The sequence below is a fragment of the Carassius gibelio genome, chromosome A10 (genome assembly GCF_023724105.1).
Source record: "Carassius gibelio isolate Cgi1373 ecotype wild population from Czech Republic chromosome A10, carGib1.2-hapl.c, whole genome shotgun sequence".
NCBI classification, from domain to species: domain Eukaryota; kingdom Metazoa; phylum Chordata; class Actinopteri; order Cypriniformes; family Cyprinidae; genus Carassius; species Carassius gibelio.
In genome coordinates, this window is record NC_068380.1 from 23,086,584 (window position 1) to 23,109,406 (window position 22,823).

At 35.5% G+C, this 22,823-nt stretch overlaps 1 protein-coding gene across 1 annotated transcript; it reads right to left on the minus strand.

Moving 5' to 3' along the window:
• Positions 1 to 332: 332 nt before the first annotated feature.
• Positions 333 to 11,362, minus strand: LOC128021576 (E3 ubiquitin-protein ligase HACE1-like). Its single transcript, XM_052608894.1, has 8 exons — positions 11,049 to 11,362; positions 3,138 to 3,192; positions 2,746 to 2,835; positions 2,525 to 2,629; positions 2,241 to 2,316; positions 1,238 to 1,369; positions 1,037 to 1,119; positions 333 to 776 (listed from the first exon to the last, which is right to left on the minus strand). The coding sequence occupies exons 1-8, from the start codon at positions 11,137 to 11,139 to the stop codon at positions 671 to 673; spliced, it is 738 nt and encodes a 245-aa protein (XP_052464854.1). The 5' UTR covers positions 11,140 to 11,362; the 3' UTR covers positions 333 to 670.
• Between the last annotated feature and the right edge of the window lie 11,461 nt (positions 11,363 to 22,823).

The following is a 22,823-nucleotide window of genomic DNA, read 5'->3' on the forward strand; positions in this document are numbered from 1 at the left end:
GTGCACTTTGGATTCCCTGTAATGGTGATGATAGAATTTTCTTTTAGAGAGAGTTCTTTTATTTCTGGTCTGTTAAACGCACTGGCCACCGCGTACCATGCATATATATATATATATATATATATATATATATATATATATATATATATATATATATATATATATATATATATATATATATATAACATTTTAACTGGTGTTGTTCTGTCTTATTTTAATCTATGGGCACTCCTAGTTTCAAGTCACTTTCAAGTTTCAAACAAGTCACTAAAACAATAATCGTTTATTTTCAAGATTCCAGAAGGTTTAAGGTTTTTTTTTTTTTTTTTTTTTTTTCTCAGTGATCCCACTTTTATAAATAAATACATTTACATGACTTGTCTAGCTATTCTAGTCATCCGGAACAAATTGTGTATGGTTGATTTACAACACAGAAGCATCACAAAAATTGGTATAGAATTAGAAGAGTCATAAACAGGCCTAGATTCCATGTTTTGAAAGCCTTTCAAGCGTATGTTTAATTACTCTTTAATTATCTGTTGTGAGGCATGTTAGTGTTGATCACATCATCATCAGTCTTGAGTGCGCTGATATCAGCGGCAAAATGTAATCAAAACAAGAGACGGATGGAGTGCTGTTGCTCAGCAACTGAGCTCATATGAGTGCACACTCAGAATACAGACAGTGGCACATCTTCATCAGACTGCGTTCTTATTAGCCTGTCCTTACAGCAAAGACACTTGAACTCCTTTATTCCCATCAAACTCCAAAGAAAGCTGTGTGTTAAAAGATTATACACAAAAAAAAAATATAATAAATAAATATCTGTACAAACCCCGTTTATCCTAATTATGTTTCTTGTGTCGTCAGAAAGCGTGCGGATTCAGTCACTGAATGGAAGTTAATTTTCTTAAGGGAGCATGTTCTAATTGTTGACCACAGATTTCCAGTTCAGGCTGGAGTGAAATAAACTGTAATCATGCTAAACATAGTACATTTGTGTTGGCAGCTGGTAGAGCTGCTGTTAGCTGCTCACCTGCAGGCGAAATAGAGTGGAGTGGCTCCAGAGACATTGGGTCTGTTGATGTCCGCTCCACTGTCCAGGAGACACTGCACTGTCTGTGAGAAACAGAAACATCACATGAACCTTAACGGAACTACTAAACAAAAAAATAATAATCATTTCTGAACTACAAATTGTAAGCGTTCAAGCTGTGAAGACAGATAGATTTCGTACAGTCTTGTGTCCGTTCTGGCAGGCCACATGTAAGGCTGTCTGGCCCATGGCGTCCTCCACGTCCACATTAGACACATGCTGCACCAGGTCATGAAGAAGCTCTGTCCTTCCATTCACTGCCAGCCAATGAATCTAATCACATGAAACAATGACATAAAGACTAAAAAAGAAGTAAACAGCACTGCATTAGTAAAACAATTTTTAGTTTTAACATATTTAATTATTGAAGTTTTGTATAATATTCTGAGTTTACATTTGACTGTTTTTTATTCATTTTGACGAATACTGAATCAGTTTTTGTGCAGTGAGATGAGTAAATACATGTTCATATTTAGTCTAGAACTACAGTGACATCATGTTCACACAGCGCACACAACGCTTCTGCACTTCTGATTTCTCTCAACATGGCAACACCAGAGCTATCAGTCAAGATACAGGAAACTAAGTAACTGGCCTATTTGAAAAAAAAGTAACTCCAATATTTCATTCTAAATTAATAAAAAAAAATAAGTGTTACATTAAAAAACAAAAAAAGTATACAGATCTGTATACTATATCTAATTACGTAACTTGCGTTTCTTGCAATGTGTTACCCTCAACACTCCTGCTCAAATGCTTAAAATTAGTTTCATTAGACTTATTTAGTTTATGCCTTCCTTAGGTATTTCTTCATTTCTTCATCATAAGGAGTTTCTTCATTAAATCTATTACTAAATATTGATAAAAATCATTATTTTAAAAGTGGGTGAGTAGAAGTGAATAAACAGTAGTTTTCCAGCAAACATCTGAATATATATTTAAAAAAAATGGTTTTGAAAATAAATGCAATTGGCAACTTTATTTGTTTTGTGTTATTTCACATTTTTGATCACTTTACTATCACATATACATTTCATATTCATAACTATGAAAATGGTAAATAGTAATGTTATTATCAATATTATTCTTGTCATTGTTGTTTTGTGTGTCTTTCTCAAATGTGCAGTTTTATCACCCTACTCACAGCAGTGAGACCTTCATTATTGCAGATATTAACATCAGCGTTGTACTCTAACAGTCTGCCCATACACTTCTTCTGTCTGTGAAAACAGAACACAACATGAGGAAAAAATGTTAAAGCAACTCAACATAAATGCATTTTTTCAGATACCATCTTTTGCAAGCTACACACACAAACGCTTAGGTTATGTATATACAAAGCTTGAGGGATAAATCCTAAAAAATGTGATTTGTTTTGCTTCCAGCAGGTGGCAGACCTGCACAGAGTTGATAAAACTCTCCGTTTACCCGTTTCTTGCAGCTAGATGCAGAGGTGTGCAGCCGGAGATATCCTGATAGTTTGGATTCGCTCCACGCTTTAACAGCAGGACAAGACACTCGACCGATCCACAGCTGAAACAACAGCAATCTCATGAACATATTCATTGTGGGGTCCTCCGAATAACTATTTAAACACTAGTCAATACATTAAAATATGGTAATAATGTGAGAATGTGAAAATATCTTACTTGGCAGCAATGTGTAGAAGGCTTCTTTTAACACGTCCAAAGGCATAGTTGACATCAAACTTTGAGTTTAAAAGCAATTCAGAAACTGACCTATGAGCAGAAAATAAATAAAAGATATTACATTAAGCTATGTGGCCAAAGAGACAGAAGTTTAAAGGAGATGACCGCCGCCCAAAGAGGATGTTAAGCTTGACATCCTCTTCTTTAGCTCCAATTACGTTTTATAGTAGGTCATCACTGAGCATGTCATACATACTGTACTGGAAACAGAGAGGTTAGTATTGAAGCTGCAGGAGTGGGTGGCATTCTTTTAGGTTTGTTTAGACTGGGAATAAAGTTACTGTGTTTCTGTTTCTCTTGGCTTTTGTTAGGTCATTAATTGTGACACTCACCTGTGTTGGTCAGCCATGACCATGGGCATGAGGGTGTACACCGCTGTTTCACTGTCTAGAAGAAAAGAAAACACATTTTTCAAATATATTTTCTGTAACAACTTGCAAACAGCTGTGGAGAATGGAAAATCGTCTTGTAAAATACATCAGGGTAGTATATGCGGGATCAAATAAAATGGGAGTTTTACAAAATAAGAGAACAAATTAAGAAAAACTATGGAGAACTAAGTCAAAAGTACTGTCAAGTCAAAGTGCTGTCAAACGATTAATCATGATTAATCGCATCCAAAATAAAAGTTTTTATATATTTTATATATTTTTTATATAAGTATATTTATTATGTATATATAAAACCACACACATACAATATATATTTAGAAAATATTAGCATGCATATATATATATATATATATATATATATATATATATATATATATATATATATATATATATACACGCATGTGTTTGTATTTATATATACATAATAAATATAGACAGTACACACTCTATATTATGTGAACAAAACTTTTATTTTGGATGCGATTAATCACGATCAATCATTTGACAGCACTATTATATATATACACACACACACATATATATATATATATATATATATATATATATATATATATATATATATATGGGGCCTTGCAAAAGTATTCTTGTATATGTATATTTTTTTTTCAAGTTGCTGCATTAATTTTTTTCACACATCAATCTACACTTCATGCATCATATTGACAAAGCAAAAATAGAATTGCCACAACTTCGTAAATAAATTAAAAATAATAATAATAAATACAACATAAGTACATTGCATAAGTATACATACCCTTAACTAAATATTTAGCTGAAGCAGCATTATAGCCTCAAGTTTACGGTTAACACCATTACAGTTTTTTTTTTTTTTTTTTTTTTTTTTTTAATGCGACAAGCTTTGCTCATCAGCATTTGCCAATTATATGCTATTCTTCTCCTCACCTCCTCACTTCTCAGCCTCTGTCAGGCTGGATGGGGGCAGACCACTGATCTATAATAGAGAACTGGACTGCTCATGACGTCATGAAAGTGAAGCCACCACGCCATCATATTGGTAGTCCCTAGTGTGCGTAAATGTTCTATTGAATTAATAGGAAATTGTATGATTTTAAAGGGACAATAAGTAACTTTTTAGGTATTTTATTATCTAAAATCAATATTTTTATTCATAAATATGCCCTCAATGGTGTACAAATACCTATGCCAATGTTTAAACTAATCCTTGTAAATGAAGAATTTATTATCTTTATATACATGGGACGGGTAGGTCGACGGAGGCTTCCATGTAGTTCCGCCATCTTGCAAAACTATAATAGCAGAGAGGGACAAAAAGTACTAAGCCAACGCGTTTCCACAACGCGTTTTCGGTCAGAGCCAGAAACGCAGGTGCAGAGCAGTGAGAGGCGCTTGAAACTGCACCGGCAAGTTTAAAAGTCTGGATTTCATTCTTATTATGGACCATACATATGCCGCGCCACAGGAGAAAACATCGTCGCCAAAACAGTCAAAAATAGAACGTAAAAGGAAACGTGACCGTAGATTACAGAAAACAAGAGTTAATGTCAGGGAAGGTTTTTCTAGGTGGAAAGAGCTAATGCTTGATAAAGATTTCAAAAGAGACGCTAAAGTGGCCAGTTTTCTTCTCAACAGGTAAGTCAGTGTTACAATCTATATTATAATATTTTTTTTATATCTAACAATGCATGTAATTCAGAAAATATAACGAATAAATTAGACATAACTACTAATTACAATATTTCATGTTTCCACAGTCAGTAATTCATACTGTAACATTCGTTTGTTAGTTGTCATGTTGCAGTTTGTTTGAAATAACACACCTGTTCACCTGAAGGAAAACTCAACGAAGTGCTATTAGAAGACATCCTGTCAAAGCTTTTTGGTACATATCGCCTACCGTAGATGCAACGCGCATTTGAAAAAGAGAGGCGCTGGAGAGCAAAATTAGTTTGAATGCAAAATACAATTTCACCACTAGATGGGAGTAATTCCTACTTACTGTCCCTTTAACGAGACAACATCACCTAACAAGTCAGCGTTTTAAAATTTGAAGTATCTCTGTACATTACTACAATGCAAACACCCTAGGCATGTTCACAGTTATTTTTTAATGTTGGGAATTTCCCCGACTTTACAGTAGCAAACATCATGAACATGATAAACATTAGACAGACATGACCTGAACACATATATATAACAAATGACAAATTGCTCATTCTGAAATCTGATGAAAGATGTATGCTTTGTATGCCTTTATTCGCCTTGTACAGTTATTCATTACCTATATAATTTTGTTAAAGTGTTTTTATCCATACAGTAGGTGCTAACTTCAAATATTTCAACAATGATTTCGTTAACAGCATTCATTTTGAAGCAAGCAATGATTTATACGGTGGTTAAAATAATTATTAATCTAGCATACAACATTTTACATGGATATGGTAATGCTAGTAAACATAGGGCCTAATTGCATTATTTTAGAGAGTCTGAAATAGATGTTGCTCAATCAGGACAGTTAAAATATACACAGAATTTATATAAACATAAATAACTGACTAACGTTACAGTACAGGCATGAAGCTTAGATTCAAGATGGTATGTTAAGCTTTTCATTTCAGTATAGAGAAATATAGTAATAGAGGCTATTGTATTATTCACTGTAATATTCACTGAACAATAGCCCCTCAGCATGAGGTGGCTACCAGCACACTTTACCTTTGGGATGATACTATCCAGGAGATCAAGTCAAGTTAAGTCAAGTCAAGTCTGCTTTATTGTCAATTCTTTCACATGTACAGCACATACATACAGAGAATTGAAATTGCTTTACTCTCAGAACCTCTGTGCATACAGATAACACTAACAGTAAAACATAAAATCAAAGAAGGATACAGAGTAAATATAAAATACAACTATAGAAATAAGGGCATGTAAAAAAGGGGTTAAATAAAGCAGCAGAAGACATAGCAGATAGACTGTAAACCAGTGAAGTAAACAAACAGTCCAGATAAAATTATTGTAGTGCAAAAGATTATTCAATCTGATTAAAATAATAAAAAATGCTTAGTGAGCAGTTCTTTATTATCCTTTATTTATTATTTATGTTTAATCTGCAAACTTAATGAAGAGGTTTGAGTTGTGTGACGGTGTGCAGTCATGGGTCAGTAGAGTGAATTGGAGGGGGCTCAGCACACATCCTTGGGGGGCCACAGTGTTCGGTGTGATGGTGCTGGATTTGTTGCTGCCGACCCGTACTGCCTGAGGTCTTCCATTCAGAAAGTGCAACAGCCAGTTGCACAACGAAGTGTTGAGCCCCAGCTCGACCAGTTTGTGAATGAGCTGCTGAGGGATGGTACTGTTGAATGCTGAACTGAAATCTATGAACAGCATTCTGACGTATGAGTTTTTTTTCTCTAGACGTGTGAACGCTAAGTGGAGGGCGGTGTGCCGATGACGTCATCGGTCGAGCAGTTGGACCAATAACCAAACTGGAAGGGGTCCGTGGGGGGGGGGGGGGACTTGATACAGTGTATGAGTTGCCATTCAAAGCTCTTCATGAGAATAGGAGTAAGTGCAACTGGATGGTAGTCATTGAAGCATGATGGAGACGGTTTCTTCGGGGGCTGGAATGATGGAGGTAGCTTTGAAGCATGTGGAAAAAAAACAAATACTTCAAAAAACGAATATCAAAATGACGGAGGGGGCGGTGTCACGGTGGGAAAGTGATGTAACCGGTGTCATGGCTAAAAACCGGTTACACCGTCAACACTGTCTATCGCGGCAAGCCTACAAGGCATGTGACAATGGGATATGTGCATCTTCCCAAATTGGTAATGATTATAATTTATAAATCTGCTGGTGTCAACAACAAAAAAAGTTATAGCACATTCTTAAATGTTAGTATTGTAATTGTACAGTTGTTCTGTTGAATAAAATTAAAAAGACAATAATAATTATAATAAATACAACAGTAACCACAAAATATTTACTATTTAAAAATGTATTATAACATTCACACATTGTGTTCAAATTGGGATCTGTAATATTTTTTAATGTTTTAAAAGAATTCCCTTCTGCTCACCAAGGCTGCATTTATTTACATGCCTGATTAAAAAAGGGGCCTAAAAAGGCCTCAAAATATTATTTTACTAAGTTATTAAGTTAAAGTGTGCTTTGTTGGAATAATGTCTGCTAGAATGTAAAATAATTTCAGTGTTAAATAAGTATTTTTAAATAGTTGGTTTGTATTGGAGTACAATGTTTGAAAGTAATAATTTATTCCAGATAGTGTTGTGATCACTGATCTATATATGACTGGATCGCTCATCGCATTCTAAACTAAACAACAGGCAGTGAAGCCACTGGAATTGCCCAGTCCGCCCTTTTAGTAATCCCAATACCGCGTAGCATATTTAGCAAGTAACTTCGTTGTCCTTTCTCTCGAAATGGGCTTACTTTTTGCTTGGTTCATTTGGCTTGCTCAGCTAAATATGTCTGTTGAGCCCCTTTCACACTGCACGTCGGACCCGCAATATTTCCGGAACATTGCCGGGTTGCCTTCTGTGTGAAAGCAACCACGTCCCGGGAATGATTACCGAATTGAACCCGGGACGAGCGCTGTGTGAACAAAAGCCAGATCTAATTCCGTGTCGAAGTGATGACATGCGTTATCGCGCGACTCTTTTACCGGCTGTTTTGAAGGAAGATCAACGTTCGCAACGAAAACATATGTGCAAACTGTAATGAAGCAGAGATCAGTTAGTTCCTCACTTTCCGCGCTGACGCCGAGTTCGTTTGCTTGCTTCAGTGAAAATATAACGTGCCAAGCGTTGTCGACTCGTACATTACATGTCACGCCCTGATGTCACGTGTCGTTGCGGGATCTTCAAGGGTTGTGTGTGAAAGCACGCACATATCCCGGGTCATCACTGGCAGTCTGAAAGTGCAAAATCTAGCGACCAGGGAACAATTGCAGGAACACTTTACCCCTGTATTTGCCAGAATGGCAGTGTGAAAGGGGCTCAAGTGTGTAGTTGCATGTGTCAATGCACCCAGTGAGTTCACACACACAGCGTGCACCGTTTTCTCCATCTTTCCAAAGTGATCACTCAGTTGCGCTCCTGAGGTGTCTGTAGTTGCTAAGCATCCATCAGCTGCGATCTCCGTTACAACAAGGACATTTCAGTAATGGATTTCCACCACCGAAAAACCTTTGCTGTAATTCTGCTACAAGATTTATTTTAAAGAGTAAAAAACTCTGCAGTGTTTGGGTGCACCCCATTTTTCAAAAACAATGGGAAATTTCACCCCCGAAGGAAGCTGATTGAGTTGGTTCTTGTCACGTGACCTGTTGGAGCAGAGATGTTTTTCAACTAGACGCGGCGCGGACGGGCCTGGAAAAAAACGAGCACGTCGCCCCGCCTCTCTTCCATTATGAGCGTGCATACCGCATTTGAAATAACGAACTTGAGCACAAATGTTTACTTTCGGTTAACGGTTAAATGGTAGGGCTTTCACTTTTCATTCGGAAATCGATTGCACAATCGATCGGACCAACCAAAAAAAGTTTCAAAAATGAAAATAGGGAATCAATTTTAACCAAATATGTACTCTATTAATTTTAAAACAATTAAACAAATTATATATTTAACAAAAATCACAAACAAGCAAAAAAGAAAATAAAGAATTCCGAAATTGCAGAAGGCATTGCGAAAGCTAGACTTAAAATACCCAGCAATTTTACACGCTTATAGTTTCACGGTTTCAATAGCTGCATCTAGTGTTTTCAAAGAAAATGGAGGACAACAGCATGATGAGTAATGAAAAGGAGCCACCATTGCCAGCTGACAGAGACCCGCTTTTGTGGTGGAAGATTGGCAGTACAAAATACCCACACCTTGCGCAGCTGTCAATGAAGTAGTTGTCCATGGGACATCAGTGCGGTCGGAGCGCGTCTTCTCAACAGCTGGACATATAGTGAATAAAAAACGCTCTGCTCTGGACCCCGAAAACGTTGATCAACTTGTTTAACGTTACCTGTCCAATAGTTTGTAATGGGTCTAGCCTTTTTGCGCATTCCATTATGCCTGCCTAGTGCCACCTAGCCCAGTTGTTGGTTACGTTCAATAAAAAACACACATGTCCATTTAAAGTTTCATTTTTGAACAGTTGTTTGAAATGGATTGAATCATTATTTAAAATAAATGTGAAGATTTTTGAATTGCCTAAATCATAAATGCTGTTGGCATTTCTTGCTCTGAATCTACCATAAAATCAAAAATAAAGGTTTATTGATCTTTGAAAAGGTGTACCTGTGTTATTATGCCATTATCATTATATTAGTTGAAACTGGTCTTAGAACGACAATAATATCATTTATCGCGATAATTTCTTGGACAATTTATTGTCCAGCAAAATTTGTTATTGTGACAGCACCAATGAACACACATTAAGTTATTATTGCCAACTGTTTTATAATATACTACTATACTGAGGTGCAGATAATCGCCACTATGTGCAATAAGTAGTATAAATAGCAGACAATCCTGTTATTTTAACAGTGTAAATAGAATTTATAGATATTTGCAGTTAGTGCAAATAACAAATATTGCTATTTGCACTTAGTGTTAATAGCCTTCATCGGCCTTCTTGAAACCCTCTCAAACAACAAGGTTTTTTTTTTTTTTTTTAGGATTTCTGACCCCCAGCTGTGATCCTTGGAGTCATTGGCCACTTAAACGCTCCTTCCTCACAACATTAAGATAATATAGTCACATATCCTCTCACTAAAGAGAAATATTTATTTCATAATGAGATTTTCTTTATATATATATATATATATATATATATATATTAATTAAAGGTTAGATTCATTATTATTATTATTATTATTTATATTTTTTTATGAAAGATCAAGTGGATAAACACTGCAGATTTATTTTCACAGATTTCTTTGATCAAATTTGCCAAGGGTATGAATAATGTTGAGCACAACTTAAGTATATATTAGTTAGTTAGAAAGCATATTGCTTTTATGTATTTATTATTATTATTATTATTATTATTATTATTATTACCACCACAACACCTAATTATTGTTTTTAACCTTAATTTTGTTGTGAAATATGCACGGACGTGTTTTCGTGTTAATCAGCCAAATTGTATGGCCGTAGACAGGAATCCTGTCCGGTGTGCCGAAGAATCATGCTATGATTATCAGATTGTGCTACCAAAAATATGTTTGCATTGTTTTAAGGGTAAGTTTAGGGTAAGGGTATGTACGGACGTGTATGTTTACCCTTACGAAAATGAACCATGGTTTTACTACAAATAAAACCAAAAAACCATAGTTACTGTAGTTAAACCATGGTAACCACAAATTAACCATGGTTTTGCTATTTTAACCATAGTTTAACCATGGTATTTGTAGTAAATCTGTGGTTTTACAAATGGCAGTCAATACGCCAAAAAACCATGGGTTACTACAGTTTTACTATAATAAAACCATGGTTATTTTTCGTAAGGGTAGGTAGGTATAGTCATATATATATATATATATATATATATATATATATATATATATATATATATATATATATATATATATATATATATATAAAATGCCTGAAACCACATGAATAAGAAGCTGGTAGCGCAATCTGAAGGGTAGCATTCTTCACTATCGATTTGTGCTGCCTATCTTTTTAATGGGAGGTAGCACAATCTGAGCGGGTAGCACAAATCGTCAGAACACCGGAAGCCGAGATGATTAGAATGTATCAAGGGTCTCCTTGACAACCTCAGTAGTCCTCAAAAATAAGAATGTTTGTTATCTGTCGCGTGACGTCTCACCTTCTGGGAGTTCCACAGTCCTCGCGCGACGCAGGGAACGCGTCAGTCGATTCAGCTGTACATTCAAATGCTCCATCGCTCGTTCCATCATATGAGATGTCCAGCAAAAAAAAGAAAAAAAAAAAAATCAGCTCATGGAAGACGTATTCCTTCACTCTCTCTCTCTCTGAAAAGCCAAAGCCTCGATCTCTTCCATCTGTCTTTGGCTGACGCGCTGAGTTCACGACTCATTCCACCGCACAATATCACCCCATCGCTCTCTGATTCATTTTGTGGAAATATTTCCTCATGGTGTCTTTCTTCCTGTTTTCATTGCAATGCAGTATGGGAAATGTAGTCTTGGGACAGACACACATGAGTCAAATGTCCATGACGTGACGCCATCCAATAAACTGGTGGTCATGACCTTTAAACTATTCAAAGTGTATTTTAAGCGATTTCTTTCTGGCCTAATTGTTATAAATTATTCCATATTTACAGCTAAAATGTATTTAAACACTAAATGGAAATGTTTTAACTAGCATATTCATTACAAAAAAGAAAATCATCTCAAAATAAGTTGCTTTACAATATTAGCTTGGTGTAGTAAAATAAATAAGTTCAAAATAGAAAATGATTATACATAAAATTCAGTGCAACCATTCAATAAATGCACAAATAAAAATATGGGTTTTAAGACTGGCTTTAAATGTGGTAAATGTTTTAGCACATCCAATCTCTTCCGGAAGCTTTGGGTGGCATCATGGCAACTAAAAGCTGATTCCCTTTGTTTTGTGTATTTCTAACTGACTCTGTCCAAATGATATGTGTGGTCTTTTAGGTTTGTATATAATTTTAGTGAGCATATCTGAAATGTATTTATGTCCTATAGGCCATTGAGTGATTAATAAATGAGTAAAATTACTTTAAAATCTCAAAGCAAGTGTAAGGACGTGATGACTGATGTGATATGCTCAGATTTTCTGGTTCTAGTTAGAAACAGGGTAATATGTAAAAGTAAAATTAGTTGAATGTGTTTGTGTGTACAATAGGTGTGTGTTTGTGTGTATACCTGGTATTTATAAAAATATGGGGACCAAATGTCAAATTTTTAGGTCCCCATGAGGAAACAAGCTTGTAAATCATATTAATAAAGTTTTTTTTTGTTTGTTTGTTTGCTTTTTGAAAATCTGAAAATGCCAAAAGTTTCATGTAAGGGGTTGGTTTAGGTGTAGGGTTGTATATATATATATGAAAGACCATTAAACAAAATAACATGCAGCCTAATTTACAAAATTATATATGCAATGTAATTTTACAAAATGCTAATTGCTGCAGTGTAATTATAAAATATATTAAATATTCAAAAATAATAAATGAAAATAAACAAAAATAAATAAATTGGCTTTTAGCTCTATTCATTGCCATAGTAACTTACACTCAACGGTTAACCTGCTCCGGGGCAGGTTATGTACTGGGTTAGAGATCTCAAACTGAAGGTGGACCAATCAGATGTGAGAAAAGTGACACATGTCTGACACAAAGTCACTCCAGTTTATCTTGCTCCAAATTAAATGTCACTAATGCTAAAAAAAATAGAAGTCTGGCTTTAATGATAATTACTCAGTCATTTTATGATTTATATAATTATTGTGGTTCATATTATCATTATTTATTACACAAGCAATTTTATTTAAACAATTATTATAAATCGTTTATATTAAATAAATATAAATGCATACCGATCATGTGATATAAATAAGCTGTAGTATCAAAAGATTGCACTATTTAAAAAATAAATAAAAAATCTGACCTTACATGTTCAATTCTCTACCACTATATATTTTCAAATGTATGAACTAAGTTAACAAGTTTCACTTGTGACTTCACTGATAGAGCAAGATTATTTATTTTATTTGTCCTGTTTAAATTTGTCATATTCTTCAGTCTCTTAACCTTTAGCAAAACCTTTAACATTTAGTTTTGAATCTCGCTGGGTCTCTCGCGAGAAGTAAATCAAACCTGCTCTTTGCTGCAAGGCTCGTGATTGGCTGTTCGCCAGTGATGTCACACATTCACGTGCACGCGCTTCACAAACTCAGGATCAAAGCATGAGTTGACAAAGAAAGTTGATGAACAGCATCATGGTACCAACAGAGCCGGATTGGAGCGGTTTGGTTTTGTCAACTCAAAACTAATCCTGTACCTCTGAATTTGTTCAGCTACCATCATGGTACAGGCCCCTGTACACATATAATCTATTTATTTATTTATTTACTTACTTATTTTTTATTTTTATTTTTTCTAGATGATTTCTTTTTCATCTATCATATTCTTCTTATTTTATTATTATTATTACTATTTGTCTTGCCACTGTAGTTTCGTTTTGTGCTCTAGAAAGCTTCTGTCACCTAAACAAATTCATCGTATATATAAACTTGCCTGGCAATAAAGATCTTTCTGATACTGAAAGACTTTTGTGTCATTCATGGATCAATCAAGTGTTTTTTTTTAAAGTTTTTTTTTTTAAAGTAATCTCTTTTTAACAGTCATTTGTCATCACCTGCTGGCTTTACATTTTTATTTGAAGCATCAAGTCACAAAAAAAAAAAAAAAAAAAACCTAAATTGTGCGGGAACCCGCCCAATCTGGCAACACTGTATAATTCTTAAAGTGAAGTGACATTCAGCCAAGTATGGTGACCCATACTCAGAATTTGTGCTCTGCATTTAACCCATCCGAAATGCACACACACAGAGCAGTGAACACACACACACACACACTGTGAGCACACACCCGGAGCAGTGGGCAGCCATTTATGCTGCGGCGCCCGGGGAGCAGTTTTTGGGGTTCAATGCCTTGCTCAAGGGCACTTAAGTCGTGGTATTGAAGGTGGAGAGAGAACTGTACATGCACTCCCCCCACCCACAATTCCGTCCGGCCCGAGACTAGAACCCACAACCCTTCGATTGGGAGTCCAACCCTCTAACCATTAGGCCACGTCTTCCCGTTCTTCTTAGAATGCTCGTGAAAGAATAGTGTACTATTACATCACAAACGCCCTGCTATCGGTTGACTGAGAATCAGTCCAGTAGCGAAGACGATCAATCACCTGAGCAGATTTGATCAACATACAGAAAATATCATTTTCATACAAAAACGGACTGGAGTCAGTTCTGCAGATGCTCAGCTGATGTGTTAACTCTACACAGACAGCTGGAAACACTACAGCAGGTATAGGCTTTTTATATTTTCAGAATTTTTTTTTTTTTATTATAAAAAACTGGCTTTGTAGTTAAGCCAATGTGGAAATCTGTCAGTTTTCTGTGAAATTTAAGTAGGCCTATAGCAAAAGTACTCACGGAATTATACTAAAAGCAGGGGTCATAATTAGTTTTCATATTTATAACATATTATATGCAACATACAACATGAAGTGTATAAGTACGATTGCAAATGTGACATTGATTTTATGCGTTCAATAAACAAGTAGTTAATTACTTCATTTTAGGTCATATATGTTATGGTCTTCTATGCCACTTTCTAGAAAAGCAAACCAAAATGAGAAAGAACAAAGGCACGTGTGCATTCTTCTGACAAACATGGAGAGCTGTAAAGCATACAGTCCTGTTCTGTTACAGGGGCAACAAAGTAGACCCAGACAGCGTCAAGCCAGAGTCTCAGCAAGATCCACTCAAATCTGAGTTAACAGCTGTCCCAGAAGCACCCAGTGTCGAGATGACACGTACAACCGATCCAGCTGGTCCTGAGCCTTCCTCTGTCTCGGGTCTATCCAGTCTCCAGCTGACACCTGACAGCGATCCAACCAGTCCTGATCCTGACCCTGACCCTGAGCCAATGGATCCCCAGCCAGGTGCATCCAATCATGAGCTGCCACCTCACACCGATCTGGTTGATTCTCAGCCAATGAATGTCTCTCGTCAGTCCAGTCTTAAACTGACACCTGATCTCAAGCAAGAACCTGTCCCAGGTCCGTCTGGCCTTCATTCAGAGTTAACATCCCTTCCGGGTCCAGCTGTCGGTGAGTCTTTTGTGATTATACTCTGTCCTTTAGTTATTGTGTGTGTGTTTATTCCTTTCAGTTTTCACTTATTTTGACTTTTCTCCACCTTCTTCACATTTGTATTTATGTGCCAGTCTGTCTAATACCTTATGTATCAGCATGTATCATGTGGCGCATGAAGCATTTTAGTTTGATTTTGTTATATTGTTGATTCCATGGTTAAAAGAAATAGTAATATACATGTAATAAACAATTCTCTGTAAAAGCCATTCATAAATATTCAGGCACGCAGCAAAGTAAACTACTTTTGGAATTTCTGTAATAATCAAAGCCAGCAGCAATACCATATATTAACATCTTTCTTTCTTTCTTCACAGGATCATTTTTCTCCCTTTATGATGTGGGAGTGTCACTGGGATCAGGAAATTTTGGCACTGTTTATGAGGGGACTCGTCGATCTGATGGTCAGAAGGTAAACCAATCTTGCTTTATTCATCAAAACATTTTGCCACTTGGTTTTTTTTATTTATTTATTTATTTATCCCCACATGTCTGAAAAGTTGTTATAGCATCTAGCATTATTTTTTTATTTTATTTAAAATATGGTGTTATAATGTCAAGTGTGTAGATTATTGTTATTAATATACATTCCAAAAATAAATATTATATAAATAATATAAAAACGTATTTTTCAAATGTAATACATTTTTAAATTAATAATATCATGAAGTTTTCTAGGAGTTACTCCATCTGACGTAAAACAGTTTACAGATTTTCATATATACAAACATTGATGTATCATTGTATCAATTTATTTATTCTCTTTGCAGGTTGCCATCAAATTTTTAACCAAGTCGGTGCAGGACTGCTTTATTTATGTTGTAAGTTATTAAATGTAAATGTATACGTTATATATACAGGTGAGTCCAAAAATCTAAGAGCAAATTGAAAATCTTGAAATCTGAATGTGTAAAGTGTAAAGCGAAATAAAGGGTCACACTTGATTTTAAGGTTCAATTCTCACTTTTAACAACCATTAACTATTACTTTGGCCTCAACAAACTCCTAATTTGCTGCTTATTAATAGTTAGTAAGGTAGTTCAGTTCAGGTATTGGTTAGGATTAGGGATTAAGAATATGGTCATGCAGAATATGTGCTTCATGAGCACTAATGGACAGCAAATATGTTTATCATAGGCATGATAATAAATAACTAACAGTGAGAATTGGTCCCTATACTAAAGTGTTTGTTAGTGAAGTGTTTTCACTCCAACTTTTCATTTAAATTGTCAGTTCATTTTAGATAAAACTGAGCTTTTACTTAGAAATGAATGCCAAACTGTGCCATTCTCCCTAGTGATTTCAGACTTTTTACCCTACTGCATAAACTAGATACACACATGGAAGACACATGGAAGTTAAAGACAACAGTTAACTCTTTGCTTATCACGTTTCTGTAGCCTGGGAGTATCAGACCTCTGCTGGGGGAAGTGGCTCTAAATCTGGTGGTGCGAGAGCCTCCTCAAAGCCCCAACATTGTCCAAATGTATGAATGGTTTGAGCAGCATCATCGGTACATCTTGATTTTGGAATATCCACATCCATGTGAGACCTTGCTCAGCTTCACCTTGAGCAACGGAGGTTATCTTGAAGAAACTGTGGCACGTGGCTTAATGCGCCAAGCGGTGCTCGCAGCCAAACACTGTCTGGACCGGGGTGTCTTTCACCGTGACATCAAGTCGGACAACATCCTGGTCAACACAGAGACACTGCAGCTCAAATTAATAGACTTTGGCTGTGGCAAACTTTTTGAAACTTCTGACTATGATGGTAGCTTGACATTTTAGGACATTAAGTCCTATTTTCTCTAATGGTATATACATATAAACTAATGGCTTGCAGATGAATCTAGCAAATGATGCTCAACACTCTTGAAAATCTCTTGCCTACATGAACAGAGTACACAGGGTGTCCAGCGGTCAAAGCTACGGTCAAGTCTTTGGGTGTTCTGCTGTTCAGAATGGTGAATGGAATCAGCTTTGTAGAGATGCAGATGATTCCCTCCTCCACTTTATCCAGTGGTAAGAAGACAACACACAATAACAGTAACATTGTTAGACTCACACAAACTTAGCACAATCTTAAGAAGTCCTCATCAGCTTCTTAATATATAAGTGGCAGACATAATGTCAAAAATGATGACATTTCGGAATATACTTTATATGACAACATTCACATGCCACATGCTTCACACGGTACAGGACTAACCAGTTATTTCTTGAAAACTCGAACAGAATGCTGTGATCTGCTAAATCAGTGCAAGAGCAGCAGCCTGACTTTAGACAAGCTGTTAGAACATGAATGGTTTAGGAAGAGCTGAAGGAGCGAAGAGAATATCACTCATGAGGTAGTGTTACACAATATTTGAGAAAAAAAAGGCTGATAATAAAAACTTAAGTAATGACTCTCACAAAAAAAGCAAGCAGTGCTGTCATTTAGTAGTCATTCCACAGGCCTAAACTTAAAAACTTTAAACTTTATTTAATGCTTTACTTACAATATTCACACATTACCATTATAATAAATGTCCTATTAAGCATATAAATAAAGAATTTGATGTCTTTCTTTGTAAATATGTATACTCCATCAGCATTTGTAAGCTTCAAAGTTTATTTTAAAAACTCTTATTTACTGTAAATACGTAATACAGTATCTAGTTGAAACATTTGGTACAAATATTTTTCTAAGGATTGATCCTCTCAATACAATATCCATATAGTAAGTATTTATACTTCTTTCCAGACCAAATTGCAACCTGAGTCGTTTTAAGTACATAAGTACATAAGCAAGTAAATGAAATAAAATAAAATAAAATCAGGGAAGCTTATCAGGAAAAAAAAGAAAAGTAAAACTTTAGTTACAATATCAAAAGTACTTACAGGTTTAACTGATAAGTGAATTCTTATGTTGAATTTATATTTTTGGGTGAACTATCCCTTTAACTTCTTAAAATAAACGTTTAATTAAAATAAAAGAGGTTTAACAATATAACACATTGGTGGAGACTAAAAACTAACTACAAAAATGGCACAGAAAACACACTTTAACATAAAAGTCCACATATGACAAACTATTATTTCATATAAAGTATTAGTGTCAGTAGGTATCAATACACAGCAGTGGTTTTATCCCAAATACAATATATATTTTGTCATGTATATTATATGTCAATGTCCGAACTGTTAAAACTCTTCCGAGCGCATCCTGTTGTGATCGTTCTCAAAGCTGCCATGAGTTCCAGACCTTCAGTCTGAAGATCTGGCTACGTGAGACTAATGAAAACTAGGATGCCGGATGTATCAAAGTGCCGCCATTACTGTCTAGAGTGCACTGTGAAATACTGCACTGTAACTGGTTGTCACAATTCAGACCAGAATTTTTTTTTTTCTAATGGCGTTTATTGGGTTTTGGAACCAAACTTTTCACACACACACACATATATGTGTGTGTGTCAATTTCGTACTTAACATATTTGATAGGAAATGAACAGAGACACAATAGGAGATATTACGATGTTTCTTGTAAGATCGGTCACAAACATGACCCATGCACAATCTAATGTGAAGGATTTTATTAACTTATTGTGTGCAACACATTTCTTCTCCAAGTTTTAAAATTATCCACTGCTAAAAAAAAATAAAAAAAATAAATAAATAAGCCACTTAAAAGTCCTTATCCACACTCCTAATAATTTTGTACCTTAATACCTCTTATAAGGGTTAAGTTGCTTTCTGAATTTCTGAACTTTTTTTTCAACTTTACTAGGACTTTTACTTTTAAAGAGGAAACTGACATTAAGAACTTTCTTATACTTTTGTTATCAGGAGCAAGTCCTTGCACTAAGATAATTCATGAGGTGTATATTGGAACATGAATGTTTAGGAAAGTGCTGTGGTGAAGTTGTGCCATCTAGTTAATAAAATTTAAGTTTAAGATATTTAAGATTTAGTCCGAGAGCTGTGCTAACCTTCACACTCTGCTCTTACTGAGGAAATGTAACGAGTTAGTGGATTGAGCTAACTCCACTAAATGAATCCAAGAGCAGGGATGATCAAAAGGCCAGGAGTCGTGGGTCTTCAACAAGACAAAACTTTACTAATAAAAGGTGCAACAAAACAAAAGAAGCCGTGCTTCCAAAAAACAGTACAAAGAAAAATAGACACAAGGGTCCAAATACTTAGACTTAAGCTTTAACAGACTTAGCTTGCAACAGGTTATATAGGCTCAAGACTGAACAATAAGGCATGGCACAAACAAACTTAAATAGGGCAAGACACAGGTGTGATGCATCAGGCATAATGAGTGGTAATGTTCAGCAGTAGTCTGTTGAGGGTCGCCACCTGCCAACCAGGAGGAAAATAGCAGTCCAGTTAAGGATTCCTTACAGGCAATATGAAGTTTGGCCACTAGGCCAAGCATTTATATAGTCATGGTCAGAATTGTTGCTATCCTTGGTAAATATGATCAAAAAAGGCTGTGAAAATAAAACTGCATTATGAATCCTTTTGATCTTTTTACAAAATAAATAAATAAATAAATAATAATAATAATAATAATAATAATAATAATAATAATAATAATAATAATAATAATCTAAGCTTTCACAACTGAAAACGTGGGAATATCTCATTATGATTTTTTTTTTTTTTTTTTTAAATACAAGTAGGGCACAATTGTTAGTACCCTTAGAAATTATATGAGTAAAATATCTCTGAAGTATATTCCCATTCATATTTACAATTTTGAGCACAGCAGGGTGATTATGAAAATAAAATGACCTAGCCATTGCATCCTGTTTCACAGGTATATAAATAGGAGGGGAAACAAAGGCCAAATTCACGTAATCATCCATCACAATGAGAAAACTCAAATCATTTATTTCTGATGCGTAGCAAAAGATAACTGACCTTCACAAATTAGAAAGTGTCTTTTAGAAAACAGCAAGAGCAGTGACAATTCCCATTTCCACAATCAGTGCAATAATTAAGATACTCATTTTCAATCAACATAAAATGTTATGAATCTGCCTGGAAGAGGAAATGTGTCTGTATCGCCCTAGTCTCGCGTAGCCAGACCAACTTTCATTTGCCAAGGCCCACCCATGAGGCGGTCTGACCGACATATCAAACAGCTAATCACAGTTTGTTTCATTTATCGTCATATTTCAAGGCGGGGAAATGTTGAAACAATACCAGACGGGTGTGTAAAACTCTCTGACATATTTAAAACATTGTATGCCAATTTATAAAGTACCCCATATGGATAAAGTGGGTGAAGTGACATTCAGCCAAGTATGGTGACCCATACTCAGAATTTGTGCTCTGCATTTAACCCATCCAAAATGCACACACACAGAGCAGTGAACACACACACACACACACACAGCACACACCCGGAGCAGTGGGCAGCCATTTATGCTGCGGCGCCTGGGGAGCAGTTGGGGGTTCGATACCTTGCTCAAGGGCACCTAAGTCGTGGTATTGAAGGTGGAGAGAGAACTGTACATGCACTCCCCCCACCCACAATTCCGTCCGGCCCGAGACTAGAACCCACAACCCTTCGATTGGGAGTCCAACCCTCTAACCATTAGGCCACGACTTCCCCGTAAGAGATAGATAAATAAATATAATACTGTTGTCACAACACAGAAGGAGACCTCAAAGAGGCAAACATATAAGTTTCAAGGGTTTATTCATTGGGCAGGAAATGCAACTGAAAAACCGTAAACAACAGATTTGCCAGAGTACAGAGATTGAATTGAATTGGCCCCCTCAACACTGGGAGTCCAAGATGGTATTGACCCGATAGATGGTTTCCTCTCCAGTAATATGGAGGTGAAGGTGGTAAGTCAGGCTTTTCAGGTCCTGGGGAAGAAGGAGTGACAGGATTAATTTAAGGTTTTAAAAAGGAAGCATGAAATTATGGTGAGATATGATAAGTGAAAGGTAAGTCCATATGGTACATGTTGTTGTTTATTTGCCTCCTGATGGTGAACAAACCCATAAACCAGGGACTCAGCCTACAACTGGGCAGCCAGAGGCAGATGTCCTGTGTGGACAGACAGACCTTGACTCCTGGATGGTAAGAGGGAATGGTAAGATGGTAAGAGGGAATTCTGTACATACTCACCCCAGGATAGAAATTGACTCCTGTCTTGCTGATTTATTTATTTTATTTTATTTGTTCTGCACGGATATCACATGGATACAGTACAAGGAGGAAACGAAACCCAATTGGGTTTATACAGAGTTCCACTCCACTTGCATAAATAAACAGAAAAAGGCACGCAGACAAAATAAGTTGAAAAATAAAAAAAAGAGGGAAAAAACATTTTCAGAAGCATAATTATCCTAATGAAAATAACTTAAAGTTACAGATGTTAAAGGGAAATAGTAAAGGAGAAACAAAAGTAAAAAGCAGCATATGAGAGTCAACAAGACTATAGTATACTGCAGAGTACTATAACAAAAGCTGTCATTGTGAAATCAAAAGATCTTTCAACTGTTTTTTAAAGACAAGCAAAGAGGACGTGGATCTTAGAGACAAACTTAATTTACTCCATAGTTGAGGACCCCTAAAGCTGAGGTCAGTTTTATGACCTGAAGTTCTAGCGAACGGTAAGAAAAGATTTATTTCTCTATGCCTGGTTTGATGGATATGAGTATCTGAAATAAAAGTAAAGAAGTGTTGTAATGTTGGTGGGATATCTTCTCTCTTATAAATAAACTTATGAATAAATATGCATGATAAATAAACATTGACTTTCTCAATTGATAAAATCTTGTATCTGAGAAATAGAGGTGCAGAAGAAACATATTTAGAAGAGTAGGAAATCATACGCAAGAACTTCTTCTGAATTTTAGCAATTTTTGCGAGATAGGTGGAAAAAGTAGCACCCCAGACAATATTACAATAATTCATAAAGGGAAATAAAAAGCTGTAATAAAGTGTTAGATGAGCAGATGAGTGAATTGTAGGTAAAACAATTCTTAGAATATTTAACATTTTAGAGGATCTTGTACAGACTAGATCAACGTGTTTGGACCAAGTTAAACCTTCGTCAATCAGGACACCGAGAAATTTTGTAGAAGCCACTTGAGTAACTAGAGCTCCATCAATTTCTATACAAGCATGTTCTTTGGGGTAGAATTTATTAATATTGTGAAATATCATAAAATTACATTTTTTGACATTTAACGTTAGCTTGTTAGTGCGAAACCAATTTGATAATATTTTTAACTCGTCATTAACATGTTGGATCAAGGTAACAAAATCCTCGTGTACTGCAATGAGGTTGGTATCATCTGCAAATAGTATCGGTAGAAAATGATCACAACAAAGGAATAAATCATTAATATAAATTAGAAACAATAAAGGACCCAGAATAGAACCCTGAGGAACCCCAAATGAAATTTTAGAAGTTTTAGAAAAGAAACCATTGAGATAAACAAATTGTTCTCTGTTAATAAAGTAATTGCGAAACCAAACTAAGGCAGTACACTCCACGCCATATCTATTAAGCTTAGAAATCAAAATATCATGTGAAACAGTGTCAAAAGCCTTACTTAAATTGAGAAAAACACCGAGCGCAAATTTTTTATTATCGAGGGCATTTGATATATAATTTACAAGCTGTATTAATGCATGTTCTGTTGAATATTTTTTTCGAAACCCATATTGATGTTTGTATATAATGTTATTAACAATTAAAT